Source organism: Chlorocebus sabaeus, chromosome 2 (assembly GCF_047675955.1).
Source record: "Chlorocebus sabaeus isolate Y175 chromosome 2, mChlSab1.0.hap1, whole genome shotgun sequence".
Classification (NCBI taxonomy): domain Eukaryota; kingdom Metazoa; phylum Chordata; class Mammalia; order Primates; family Cercopithecidae; genus Chlorocebus; species Chlorocebus sabaeus.
Window position 1 is genome coordinate 28,209,788 of NC_132905.1, and position 15,371 is coordinate 28,225,158.

At 38.5% G+C, this 15,371-nt stretch overlaps 1 protein-coding gene across 2 annotated transcripts in view; it reads right to left on the bottom strand.

The window, feature by feature from the left end:
- Positions 1–15,371, bottom strand: part of SLX4IP (SLX4 interacting protein) — a 197,159-nt gene that overhangs the window by 23,777 nt on the left and 158,011 nt on the right. For both annotated transcript variants that reach the window (XM_073006815.1, XM_008018160.3), the window contains 2 exons: positions 3,777–3,854; positions 658–746 (listed from right to left, as the gene is read on the bottom strand). In XM_073006815.1, the coding sequence (XP_072862916.1) occupies positions 658–746; positions 3,777–3,854 (167 nt within the window). The remainder of the gene's footprint in view (positions 1–657; positions 747–3,776; positions 3,855–15,371) is intronic.

Genomic DNA, 15,371 nt, shown 5'->3' on the forward strand with positions numbered 1-15,371 from the left:
GAGGAGATTCTCAAGTGTACACGTTCAGTTTAAAAGACAAAGCAGTCAGCTGCAATTCTGAGTCAGTTTTCTTTATCTATTTGAAGAGACAACTCCAGTAAAACAGAAACAGGCCCTGTTGGAGCTCAAGACTTAGCATGAGAAAAGGGAGACAGAGAAGGAGACAGAGAGAGAGAGAGAGAGACAGAGAGAAAGAGAAAATGAACCCTATCAGCTGTGAAATAATACACTGGGGAAAAATACTGGTTCTCATGAAAATGTCAGTGATTCACCATGGAATAAAATTTAAAAGCCACTGACCCCAGTGAAAGCCTCCAGTGGAAACATGTGGATTTTGCTTCATTTCATGTAAAGACTTTTCTTTATTTCATTTAAACATTATCATAAGCACCATCACAGCTTTCGTGATGTGCTGCTTTCTCATTTACAGTTGATATGGAAAAGGTACTGCTGATTAAAATGGTCTTCAGGAAAAGAAGAACAATGCACAAATTAGTTGATATAGCCATGTAAAACAGGTAGCGCTCTTCTTGTTCCCTTAAAACATGCGTTGGGTGCTCATCAGCTGAATGACAACAGCAGACAATTCTTTTTTTCTATTTTTTGCAATAACTCAGCATTTAAGCAGACTTATTTGTAGAATTTTTTCATACTCACCAAATCTTCATTCTGATTTGCTAAAAGATCACGACTGAATGCAAGCTGACTGACACAAACCACAAATCTGTCAGGGAATACATGGAGTTCTGTATAAAATGAAGAAAAACGAGTTTAAAGGCGTCAAAAAACTCTAAACACAGAATGGTTGTCCCAGATTTTTGTTCATTTTAAGTTACTGCAATATGCAGTAACAATAGAAAACACGCGTCTCCCCTCTCCTCCCATCCTTTCAGCGTTTGCCAGCAATAGGGCAGGGTGAGCGCAAAGCTCTAGGGAGGGCTGACCAGGCTGCAAATGGGTCCACCTGCGCCCCGGGACCATTACGTTGCAGGAAACCCCCAGGCAAAACCTCTGCAGCCTCCCCTCTGTGTCAGTTGGCTGTTTGCTGATTAGAACTCCTATTTGGAAAATAGGATCAATGTTTTCAAAATGAGCATGTAAGACTTATAGAGGAAGAGGAATATTAGATAAAATCTAAAAATGTGACCTATCAATGTTTTTCCTAGTTACTTTACTTATCATCTCCTTGGTCAGCTAGTCTTAGAGAGGTCCCCGACCCTGGAGGGCAAACTACTAATCTGAATCAGGCTGGGAAAACAGCAGCTTCTCTTAGGAATTAATGAACCAACTATTAAGAAAATGGATAAATATACAATAAAGATGGTAAAATTACACCATACTCATAGTAATCTATTATTGCTGCTTCTTAAAACAAAACCACAACTTCCCATTGGGAAAGACTGAATGAATCACTGAACTGGACTCCCCGGCATTCAATGAAAGGAACGCAAGGTAGTAATGACATCCGGATCTTTCCTTCTCCCATCTGTCTGTCCATCCATCCATTTGTACGCCAGCCTCCAGCTACCCAGGCGTGATGTCTGGAGTGATGCTGAGCTGATGCCAACATTGTATGTTCCAGGTGGGTGGGGAAGGGCTCTTCTCCCTTTTTCATACTTGGTTGTACCGCTTGAATATTTTTATGATACACATGTCTGATACTTGTGATAGAAATCAAGTCATTTTTCTAACAAAGAAAGCTTCCCTCTTACATGAGACCAATTTTTTTTAAAGATGGATATTATGAATCAGGTGAGTAAAGCCTTTTAGGTACATTGCACATGATGGCAATGACTGTTTGAGGTAATAATGTATCTCAATTTGATATACCGCTTAGAAGCCAAGCAAGAAGGTGTCAATTGCATGGACACAGAATTTAAACAAGTTACACCTTATACTACTAGACTAGCTTAAATGATCCCAAAAGGCCTAAGGAGTTGTTGTTCCAGTAACAGCTCTCTCCTGATCCTGTCAACCACTGCTGTCTCCTTGGCAGTCACCCTCCTTATTCCAAGTTATCCTATTCAGAACAGCAGGTTAACAGTTCTAAAAAAAGAGCTCCACTCATCCCGCTCCAAAACCTACCATGGCTCCCCAGTGCCCAATATTCAAAGCCCTCCATGATTAGGGATTAATCTGTTGTTCTGGTCTCACTCCCAATTAGTCCTTCTCATGAGGAAAGCCCCCATTTCAGGTGGGGGCCTGGGTGTTTTTAAACTTTGATCCCATGTGGGTATGATATCTGGCTAGGTGACTAGCGATGGACTTTGAAAAGCCGGAATGAAATTAGCAAAGCAATTAATATTTATTCATTAGTTCTTAAAAGATCTTATTGAGATAAATGGTAAATAGCCTTTTTATCATTTTATGGGAGGGGAAAATGAGCCGCAGAATTCATTATTTGTCCACCTTCCCCCCACAAAAAAAATCATAAAATTGAAATACAACAGTTTATTAGTGGATCAGAACTGGAATTCAAAATTATCAGTTCTATCAAATAATTCCTCTGTATTTGCATTTCTTCCTCTGAAAAGTAACAATGTTAGAATGGCAGATTTTAAACATTTTGGTGCCAGGTATTAACAGAAAGCAACTTCTGCACCCTTTTGTTCTGTTTAGGTCATTATTGAGAGTTGCATTATTTTAATATTTAATTAAATATTTAGGCAACGATAGTCCTTATCTTAAAGGGTACAGATACAAGGTTAGCTGACTTATCTTACTAGAGAGTTGAACAAAGTGGAAGGGACTGTTAAGAAAGCAATATATCTGAGGCTGGGTATGTTGGCTCATGCCTGTAATCCCGGCACTTTGGGAGGCCAAGGCGGGAATACAGCTTGACCCCAGGAATTTGAGACAGCTTCAACATAGTGTGACCCCTTCTCTACCAAAAATTAAAAAAAAAAAAAAAGAGAGAGAGAGAAAAAAATTAGCCAGGCATGGTGGCACATACCTGTGATCCCAGCTACTTAGGAGGCTGAGGTGGAAGGATCACTTGAGCCTAAGAGGCTGAGGCTGCAGTGAGCCATGATTGCACTACGGCACTCCAGCCTGAGTGACAGAGTGAGACCTTGTCTCAAAAACAAACAATAGCAAAAAAGAGAGTAATATATTCGAGCAGAGTTTATAGTTAAGAAAATGCAGATAATCATGAAGATTCCACAGCAAGCCTCTACACAGTTAATTTTTTAAAGTTCCTATTTCATGTCTTATATATATATATACTGAAATCGTCCATGGAAGATGACCTACATTTTCTTTCCAGTGCTCAGATCAACCTGGAGAAAGATCATTAGCTTCTGACTTTACTGTTGCTGGCTGGACAAGTTTGAAATCATATCCTTAGGGGACATCTAGACTTGGGGAAGTGACGCGGGAAAGTGGCCTCATCACACACCTAGGGAAAGCTCTGAGAGCTCTGGGCTGGGAAAGAGCTTTCTTGTGTACACACCTGCTCCATGTGCCAGGGCCTTGGTGTGCACAGACAATATTGAAGTGATTCATAGTTCAACTGTGTTGAGTCACTCTGAAAACTCAAAGAAAGTGCTGAGATGCATCAGGAAAGGAAAGCATGATGTGGCCCGGCTCACTGTTCTCAGAGGCAGTAAACACAGTACAAGCTGGGAGGAAAGAAATCACAAACTTTCGGACACACTCAAGGACATGAAGGCAATGAAGCAAGTGGGACTCTCCATTCCTTAATTTTCATCCCTTCTCTATCTTAGGGCAAGCAGATTGTGTGAAATGTCTGATAAACCAAGAAATCGGCTTCTTACCAGCATTCTGTGAGCTCCTGATGCAGCGAAGACGTATCCCTCTCTTGAGAAAATAGGCTGTGATTTGAAAGCCATAACCTGTAAAGTGAAAGGGAATATCACACTAAGTTAAAAGTTTGTTTGCCACTAAATCTCAGGTTCAGCCCGGTGCCTGCCATATAAGATGCATTCAGTAATTATTTAGCAAATGAGGCCGCGTACGGTGACTCACGCCTGTAATCCCAACACTTCGGAAGGCCAAGGCAGGCGGATCACTTGAGGTTAGAAGTTCGAGACCAGCCTGGCCACCACGGCGAAACCCTGTCTCTATTAAAAATACAAAAACTAGCCGGGTGAGGTGGCGGGCACCTGTAATCCCAGCTACTCAGGAGGCTAAGGCAGAAGAATCGTTTGAAGCTGGGAAGTGGAGGTTGTAGTGAGCTAAGATCACTGCACTCTAGCCTGGGTGACAGAGTGAGACTCTATCTAAAATAATAATAATGATTAGTAAACAAAAGAATAAAGGAATTAACAGAGGGCTTCTCTTGAGAGGTAAGGGTGAACATTACTATCTTGCCTCTTCCAGGAGGCCTGACTATGACGCCTGGCATAGTCCCTACTCCCTGAAGTGTCTCAGCTACTTCAACCATAAAAAGGAATAAATGAAGAGGTCTAATGTGCCTGAAAATTAGAACTTTCAGATGGGATAATTCAGTTGGAGCTTGCAAATAGATCTTAGCCACCTTCTGATACTCACTGCTTATTAGCTCATAAAAAGAAGCAGTTCATACCTATTTGAACATGGATGTATTTTGCCTATAAATAAATTAATTCAAGTATGTCAAAATCTATATATAGAATGAGATGAAAAGAAATGTGACATGAGTAAAAAACTAATTTCTCCAACTCACCAGAGTGGCCTAAGTGAAAGAGACAGAGCATTAAGTGTTGGCAAGAATGTAGGACAACTGGAATTCTCATACGCTGCTGGCAGGAATACAAATTGGTACAGCCACTTTGAAAAAAATGCTTGAGTATCTAAAGCTGAACTTAGGTATGAAGATACAGTGTTCACAATAGCACTCTTCACAACAGTCTCAACCTGGAACCAATGCAAATATCCATCAACAGTAAATTTTTTAATGGGGATACAGTCACACACTGAAATACTATATTGCCTCTAAAAATGAATGAGCTACAGTTACAGGTAATAACAGAAATACATCTCACAAACATAATGTTACACGAAAGAAGACTGACCCCAAAGAGTAAATGCCGTGTGTGAAAATGGAGACATTATCATTCATCTTACAGGGTGGCAACAGATTTTCAGATGGGTCACAGAAAGTGCCAGCTTAATTCCTTCCTCCCTCCCTTCCTCCTCTCTTCTGGCTTCCCTCCAGGTATAAACTACTTTATTGATGATTTTCCTAAAATCATAGTAAAACTGTTCCTGGTTATCACAGTCAGCAGTCAAGTTATTTGGTAGAAGAATCAGAAGCAAAAGGTCCACCAGAGCAGGGTGAGGGTCCCCCTGTGTCAAACTGGAGCGGCCAAGAGTTGCAGGAAGTAATCTCTAGGACTGTCAGATTCTCCAAAGTCCATGACTATGGTTGTTCTGCAATACCTTAGGTAAAGAATACAATTAAAGAAGTTTCCACTTTCATATTCAGTATCCTTCTGACACTCCTGTAGAAAGACCCAGGACATCAGTGACCGCAGACTTGATGTTGTCTAAACAAGTGATGGTTCTGACAGAACAATTGCTTTAGTCATGCAGATTGTGCAATAACAGTGACATCTATGAAAGGATAATCTCCGGATTTACTGAGATAAAATATATTTTTTCCTAACACACTTGAAAATAGATTGCATTTCAGTCATGTGGCTTTCTTCTGCTTAAAATGTCAAACAAAATATACACACCACTGACATTACTCTGAGTGCTTTAAAACAAATATGTTATTTCTTAGGTCACTGAGAGAATGGAAGTCATTCCTATATCTGTTTATTTGTCCAACTGCTGAGGGAAGACGTGGAATCCTTAACAATTTGCGACTCACAAACACATATAGCAAAATTTAAAAGTGTTTTTCAAGTATTAATTTATAATGCAAGTCTTCCAAAGAACTGAGAAAAAAATATATAATATCTAAGTTATTCTACCTTTGCAGATCTATAGATCTAAGCGATTAAGATTCAGGAGGCATGTTCAAAATTTCAAAAATCTTCTTCCTATACAAAATCTTTAGCAATAAAATGTTATTATCAGTCCCAGTGTGGTGCTCATGCCTGTAATCTCAGTACTTTGAGGGCCCACAGTGGGAGTATTGCTTGAGGCCATGAGCTCTAGACCAGCCTGGGAAACATACTGAGACCCCACCTCCATTCAAAAAATACAAAAAAACATTAGCTAGGCATGGTGGTACATGTCTGTAGTCCCAGCTACTCAGGGGACTGAGGCAGGAGGATTGCTTGAGTTTAGAACTTCAAGGCTGCAGTGAGCTATGATCACCACTGTACTCCAGCCTGGGCGACAAAGCAAGATCCTATCTTAAAAAAAAAAAAAAAAAAAAAAAATTATCAGGAAGGGGCTACATCTGAAGTTGACCACAAAAGCTACAGTTTTGAGTCCAGGAAGCCTGGTATCTGAAGATACTATTTGAGTGATAACTAAATCCTATTTGGACTGCTGAACAATCAAGTCTCAGTATGACACTTTCCCCTATAGAAAAAGAAAGCAGTAAAAGGCAGATTTCAAGTGATTTGTTACGGAAATTAGTAGGAGAAATTAGTTTATTGAAACCTTGACCCCTACACCTCCCACCCCTAGGACAGAACTAGGTTAAAAGGAATCATTTCTAAATGGCATATTGTTATTAGTGGTTTCAGTGGAAAACCTGCTCAAATGGCACCTACAAGAGAAATGGCAAGTTTAACATGTAAAAAAGATTTGCACCTGCTTAGTCCAAATTCCACTGGTCATATGAAACTTTATTGTTTAATGAGAAACTTAAGGAGAGATTAAACACAAAAGGTACTATGTCAGTTCTTATGGCAAACTAAATTTGATATACAAACAGAGAAAATTATTGGTGCTTGAAACATACTGAACTGAAATGCTTAGGAAGATGTATTTCATTTATTTATAGATAATAGGCAATGATAAAGACTACATTCTTATCTTTGCTCTTAATGAAATTGACTTCACAGAGTTCAGGAAGCCACTGAGATTTTGTACTTACCCAGGGCTAAAGCAAAGCTCCACTACTCTCTAAAGCTAAACAGCAATTTGGCAAAGAATCCAAGAGGCCTTTTGCTTTTCCTACTTGGGGCACCAGCTCCCAGCTTGCTATGCTGGCATTTTAAATGCAGAAAACTTGTCAGTAGAGCAAATGGAAATCATAAAGTGATCATCTTCTCCTTTGAAAACTACTGGATGACCGTATTAAGATTATAAGGCACTTGCAAATCACATTTCAGTATGCCTATTTTCTTCCTGGTGATTGTGGTCCTCCTAAATCTGAGAAGGCTGTCTTTAGACACAGGAGGAGACCTGGGTTAGAGGGAGAGAAAGCTTTGCAATAGAAACATCTTACCACCAGGCGTCTGTGGATATGTGCATTTCCAGAAACAATTGTTATTTTTATTTTTGAATTGCTTAATGTAACACAATCATCTAGTTTCAGCAGGATCCCATCTTCTCCCCTGGCCCCCAAGCAGCCCCAAAAGTCTCCAGTTCTTGTGCCACCATTTGCTCTGTGTATGTCGTAAAAAGCTGTTGTACTTCTCCCTATCCTTCTACAAACAACCTCCAAAGCAGCAATGAAGCCTCAAATGATTACTTTTTACCACACTAACTTTCTTCTGGCTTACCTAAGTTGTTCATCAAAAACTATTAAGTCTCTTTAAAAAAAAAAAAGGGGGGGAGGTGATCAGTAATGCTTATGAAAGAAAGAAAGGACAAATGAGTCCTACTACTATTTTATTTCATATTCTGTCTAAAATAAGCTGCTCCAAAATGGCTGTACTAGAAATTTGCAGTCTTCATAAACAGAAAGGCAAAAATTACGACAAAAAAACTCAAATATGAGTTGAACAAATTCCATCCTGGCTTAGCAAGGCAGTAGATTAGTTTCAAGTAGTACCGTGCTCCAATGAGTAATGGTTTTAAGGGAGGGGTCATTTATTTGGGTTGTTACAGTTCACAGTCCCAAGACACTGAGAGCAAATATTCAATGAGAGATTTTTACTGTAAAACTATCCAGCCTCACTTGTTTTCCAGGGGATTCATAGCCAAGGCGACTTGAGCTTCCCCACAGCTGCCAAGGGGAGTCTGTGGTCTGGTGCGTAACAGTGGGAAGCCCTCTCCCACAGCTATTACGAGACCATTCATGGAGGAGCCTGGGAAAATGCCTCTACGTGGCTTGGTGAGCCATCAGGACCTCCGGGCAGGTGAACTCTACTTCACTGTGGACCCCACCCACCACCTGTGTGGCTCTCTTCCAGCAAAGCCTTCTCCCAAACTACAAAGCAGGTTCAGGAAGACCTACGATGCCCCTCAGTACTTCTCTCCCTGAGATGACTCCTTCATTATTATCACCACTTAGATAATCTGAAACATTTCAAACATTCAGGAAACTAGAAAAAGGTCAGGAACATCCCAAAACCCACCATCTAGATTCAATAATAGTTAATATTTTGCCTTATTTCATATACATATTTTATAAACTCTTTCAAAGTAGACATCATGAAACCTTACTCCTAAACATGTGAGCATAGCTGTTGAGCAACAAGGAAATCCTCCTTCATCACCACGACACTATTATTACAACTGAGTATGACATTATCGATCAAATAACCATCTATATTCAAATTTCTCCATTGTCCCAAAATGTGTATCACTGATCTGATTTTCCTTTGAATCGGATCCAACCAAAGATCATGGATTTTAAGAGATGTATTTGCTTACATCTTCTTTAATCTAAAATAATCTCCCTTTACCTTTTAAAAAAAGAACTCTGAACTTTGGAAGAGGATCAGGCTAGTTGTGTTATAGAACAAACCCACTGTACATTTGAATTTTTTTTTTTTTTTTTTTGAGACAGGGTCTTGCTCTGTTGCCCAGGCTGGAGTGCAGTGGTACAATCATGACTCATTGCAGCCTCAACCTCCCAGGCTCAGGTGGTTCTCTCACTTCAACCTCCTGAGTAGCTAGGACCACAGGTGCATGCTACCATACCCATTTCAGTTTTAAAATTATTTTTAGAGACAGGGTCCCTCTATGTTGCCAAGGTTAGTCTTGAACTCCTGGGCTCAAGTGATCCTGCTGCCTGAGCCTCCCAAAATGCTGAGATTACACGTGTGAGCCACTGAACCCAGCTAAGTTTTTTTTTTTTATTAACTTCAGTTGCCTAAACACAAAATGTCAACCTGTAAGCTCTTTTAAAATGCCAGTCATTTATTAATTTTGACTTCTCCTTTAACTGCTTTAGGAAATTACAGGTTCAAACTAAAGTTATAATGACAATGCAAAGACTGGCATACAGATGACTTGAAAATTTGGTCCTAATGATAATTTCAAAGAAATCAAATTATGAATTTGTAGACACTTGAAATTTTGGTGAAGATAAGCTTACTTAGGTAGGTTGGAGAGTGGTCTGATATTTGCTTTAAGAAAGGGCACTTTGTCACAATCAGACTACTATATGCTAACCTGGAAGCAGCTCTGCATTGCACGCCAGTTCAGACATGTGACTGTTTCCAGTCTGAAGTCATGAGTCAGTTCTTAAGCTCGGTTGTGATTTAATAAGAGGACAGGAAGAAAGAGGCTGATACCAACTGAGTACTGACAGTATCTTGGGTATTAGACTAGACTAGGAACATATAACATATTTAAAAGATGAAGAGGCCAGGCACGGTGGCCCTCACCTGTAATCCCAGCACTTTGGGAGGCCAAAGTGAGCAGATCACGACGTCAGAAGATTGAGACCATCCTGGCTCACATGGTGAAACCCTGTCTCTACTAAAAATACAAAAAAATAGCCAGGCGCAGTGGCATGCGCCTGTAGTGTAGTTCCAGCTAGTTGGGAGGCTGAGGCAGGAGAATCGCTTGAACCCGGAAGGCAGAGGTTGCAGTGAGCCGAGATCACACCACTGCACTCCAGCCTGGGCAACAGAGCAAGACTCCATCTCAAAAAAAAAAAAAAAAAAAAAAGAAAAAAGAAAAAAGAAAAAAAATGAAGAATATGTGTGCTTTCAAGCTATCTCATTAAGGAAAAATGAAGTTGTAACTCTTTACATTCCAAACTGTGTCACTCAGAAAGTTGCACTTTGTCTTTATCAAAAGGCCTAGGGTAGAAAGGGTAGGGAAACCATGAGTTTGATGCTGTCACTTCAAACATGAAGACAGACTAAGTATGAGATGTGGCCTGTGAAAAAGCCTTGATGGGGCCTTTGGAAACATGTTATAGGTCCAAGTGTGACCTCCTCTATTGCTGGTGATGGATGGGGTTGGAGGAAGGGGTTATTCTGTAGGAGCTGAAAACCAAGGGTTCTGTCACAAGTTTAGGAATATACATACAGGATCCTAGTCTAAGACCACAACTGGGAAACAATTTGGGTGGGTAAGTGGAATATTTGATCCTAGGCTAAAAATTTCACTTATTATCCAAGACATTTAGAGATTCCAAAAAGGTTCCCTTGAGATAACATTTCATGTCCCTAAATAAGGACAGTACTAGACTCTGAGTCACAAAAAAGCTATGTCTATTTAATGCCAAAACAAACGGGGCATGAAATGTTTCATGAAAAAAAAATAAAACTGTGAAAAAATAATTATTTATAAAATAATTATTTGGAGCTGAATTTATTTAGAGAAAAACACACATTTTCTACCTGTCACCCTTTTGACTTTGTAGGTAATGCCAGAGGACACATGTGCTACAAATTTCATTTTCTATGGGATCTATCAGAGATTGTTAACATGGAATAAGAAAGCTTTTCAGAGGAGACAAAAATTTACAATAAAACAAATTGAGAAATTATCACTTCAGATTTCTTACCCATATTGCTTTTCCACTTTTTTGTTTATTACAAAAATGCCCTTAACACTAAATATGAAAACCATGTTCGGATAACACACAAACATAGATGAAATGATATTCAAAACTCTGGTTCCCACAATCATAACTCTGCCAGGCCATGCATAATGGTAAGAATAATATAATACTGTGTAGTTATAAAATTCAAAGTTCTCTTTAAAACCCTTCACTCGTCTTTAAATAACTATACATAAAAGAAACAGAGATTTTTAATAAGCCTTCTAAATGAGGTAGCTGGTTGTTTGAACTGTTCGTTTTTTAAGCAAGCCCCTCTGCAATAGATTTCAAATTTCCTGTGCCTACAGAGGAACACCAGACGAAGCACACCCTCTGTGGTCTCCCTGTCTTGCAGGGGGTCCATTTCAACTCTGAGATTCTAGATCACGTGCAACGAGAAAAAGAGTTCACGAACCACTGGACTATTCTAACAGGATCATGGACCTAAAAGACAAGAAATAACCTTGGGAAGTCTCCTAGTTCATTTCCTGTTTGTCAGCTAGGACCACATTAAAACCATCTTTTAAAAACAACACCAAAATGCAGAGCGAGAAGATGCTACACCTACCTATGTGCCACTTTATCTGTCCTTTATATGAACTGAGGTTGCAAACTTAATGCCTAAGGGGTAAGACAGGTAACAGGAAAAGGGCTGGGTTCTGACTGGAAAGCTGGAGAGAGCTCAGGACTTATTTAAAGGGGACAGCAGTGATTTTCAAAACCAGCCATCAGCTGCCATCGGAAACTAGGGCACAGGGGTACCAGAAAAGCTGGAAATCCAAGTTTTTATGTGAAATCTCTTCACATTTTAACTCTGCAAACAATTCAAACTTTTAAAATATATTGTGTGGTCCAAATAATATGTCTCTGAGAGCCAATGTAGCTTTCTATTGTCAGTTTGCAATCTCTAACCTAAATTCCTCACACTTCAGTTGAAATTCTTTTTTGTGTGTTTTCGGCAGAACTAAAGGAAAGCTGGCCACTGCCGAATGCTTGAAGATAGGTATTCAATTTCAATTTAGTTATTTATTCTAAGCTAAATAAACCCAGGTCCTTAACCTTACTAAACAGGGCATGTTTTTCTACATTAAAATCATCTTTCTGACTCTTAAGTCTGACATTAAAGATACTCAGCCGGGCGTGGTAGCTCACACCTGTAATTCTAGCACTTTGAGAGGCCGAGGCGAGTGGATTGCCTGAGCTCAGGAGTTTGAGACCAGCCTGAGCCACACAGCGAAACCCTATCTCTACTAAAATACAAAAAATTAGCTGAGTGTGGCGGCATGCTCCTATAATCCCAGCTACTCAGGAGGCTGAGGCAGAAGAATTGCTAGAACCCGGGAGGCAGAGATTGCAGTCAGCTGAGATTGCGCCACTGCACTCCAGCCTGGGCGACAGAGCAAGACTCTGTCCCTAAAAATAACATAACAACATAACATAACATAACATAACATAACATAACATAACATAACATGATACTCAGTTAAGGGTTTGACTCAATATGGGGGAAAATTAAAAGATTATATAATTTTAGAAATAATTGTATAAATGTATGGGATCTGCATTAAAAAATTACAAAGCTTTCATTAATTAATTAGGAAAAGGTCTTGAAAAGATTAATATGACATGTTCTCAACTGGAAGGGCTAACCATCATAAAGATGTGAATTGTTCCCATATTTATTTAACAAATATGTACCGAATACCTATTATGTACCAGACAATTTCAGTCAAATATCACAATGAAACTGTTATTTTGTACATGTGTAAGGGGAGGAGGCAGTTTAGAAGTTGCAAAAAATAATGCTAAATTTAATCTAAAAGACAAGAATAGTTAAAAAAATTCAAAGTAAAAAAAGTTTGTTTCTAATTAAAAGTAACATAGACTCAATGTATTTTTAAAAATCTAGACCGAAAAAAGTGTAAAAAGAAATGAATCTTCAACAATCCGACCACCCAGAGACTTCTGTCACTTCGATTTTTGCTATCTTCTAGGTCTGTTCTCAAAATATATAATCACATATACTTTTACTTCTTTCTACAAAAAAGAAATCATATGATTAATGTTGTTTTATAACCTGATTTTAAAAACCTCAATGCTATGAACATTTACTTTGTGTATGATACCATTTAGAAATCCATTTTTATTCTTTCCCAAATGAATAATAAATTGAATATTCAACAGAAGATTCCCACTGATCCCTGGTTGCCAGTTCTGTCATACACAGACCTCTCTTTCTGACTCCCTTTATTCCATTGGCTTATCATCAGTCAGTTAACACTATGTTAATTACCTGAGTTTTATTTATAAAAAATCTTAATCTAGTAGGGCAATTTCCTCTCCTGACTCCCAACATGATTTTTCTTCTCCATCAGGAGTACTTGAAGTTATTCTTGGCCTTTTATCTTTTTATTAGCTTGTCCAGTTGCATGAAAAGTCCTTTCGGGGATGGATTAGAAAGACCTTGAATGTATAGATCACTTTGGAGAAAATGAACATCTTTATGATAATGAGACTTCCATATACATTTGACATGGTAAATCTAATTATTTTTAAGAACTTATTTAATATCTTTGAATAAAGTTTTTTTAGCGTTGTCATGTAAATGTTATCTCCTAAAAACTACATTTTTTTATTTATTAAAAACTACATTTTTTTAATTTATTAAAAACTACATTTTTTTTCTTTTTTTTGAGACGGAGTCTTGCTCTGTCACCCAGGCTGGAGTGCAGTGGCCGGATCTCAGCTCACTGCAAGCTCTGCCTCCCGGGTTTATGCCATTCTCCTGCCTCAGCCTCCCGAGTAACTGGGACTACAGGTGCCCGCCATGGCCTGGCTAGTTTTTTTGGTATTTTTTTTAGTAGAGACAGGGTTTCATCATGTTAGCCAGGATGGTCTCGATCTCCTGACCTCATGATCCTCCCAAAAACTACATTTTTAAACTGCCTGCTGTTGTAACTGACTTCTATATGTTGTCAGCTGAAATGCCTATTAAATCTTTTTTCCCCACCTTTATTGGGGTATAATTGACAAATAAAAGTTGTATACATTTAAGGTGTAGAATATGATGATTTGATAAATGTATCCATTGTGAAATGATTACCACAATCAGGCTAATTAACACCACTATCACCTCATATAGTTCTCTTTTTCTTGCAGTGAGAACATTTAAAGATCTCTCCAGCCAAATTTCAAGTATACAATGATAGGCATCACAGGGTACATTAGATTCCCCAGAACTTCTTTACCTTATAACTGATAGTTTGTGTCCTTTGCCCAACATCTCCCCTTCCTTCCCTCATTGACCCTTTCCCCCAGCCAGACTCTGTCCCCACCCCTGCCTCTGGCAACCATCATTCTACTCTCTGCTTTTATGAATTAGGCTTTTTTAAATTCCACATACAAGTGAGATCACACAGTATTTGTCTTTCTATGTTTGACTTACTTCAGCATAATGTACTCCAGGTTCATCAGTGTTGACACAAATAGTAGGATTTGCTTCTTTTTTTATGGCTGAATAATGTTCCATTGTATATATACAGCACATTTTTAAAGATGCTGATTTGATTTCCTTTGTATGTATACCCAGAAGTGAGACTGCTGGATCATATGGTAGTTCTGTTTTTACTTTTCTGAAGAGTCTCCATACTGTTTTCCTTAATGACTATACTAATTTACACTACCATCAAAATTACACAAGGGTTCCCTTTTCTCCACACCTTCACCAATACTTGTTATCTCTTTTTATAATAGCTATTCTAACAGGTGTGCGATCATATCTCCCTGTGATCATAATGTGCATTTCCTGATGAAAAATTACGTTAAGTACCTTTCCATATACCTGTTTACAATTGTATGTTTTCTTTGGGAAAATATCTATTTAGGTCCTTCTCCCATTTTCAATTGGGTTTTTAATTTAGTTGTTTTCTTTCTCCCTTTTCCTTTTTTTTTTTTTTTTTTTTTTTTGCTATTGAGTTGTATGAGTTCCTTAATATTTGGATATTAGTCCCTTATCAGCTAATATGGGCTTGCAAATATTTATTCCATTCTATAGGTTACCTTTTCATTTTGTTGATTGTTTCCTTTGCTGCACAGAAATTTTTAGTTTGATATAGTTGCTTTTGTTACCTGTCTTTTGGGGTCATATCCAAAAAAATCATTGTCAGGACCAACGTCAAGGAGCCATTTCCCAACGTCTTCTACTAGAAGTTTTATGGTTTCACGTCTCACATTTAAGACTTTAATATATTTTAATTTTTGTGTATGGTATACAATAAAGATACAAGTTCATTCTTTTGCATATGGATATCCAGTTTACTCAGAACCATTTACTGAAGAGACTACTCTTTCCCCATTTTGCATTTTTGGTGCCCTTGTCAAAGAATAGTTTGCCATATACACGAGTTTATTTCTGGGCTCTCTCTTTTGTTCTGTTGGTCTAGGGTCCATTTTTATGCCAGTGCTATTCTGTTTTGCTTGCTATAGCTTTGTTTTAAATTTGAGTAATTTGTATGTA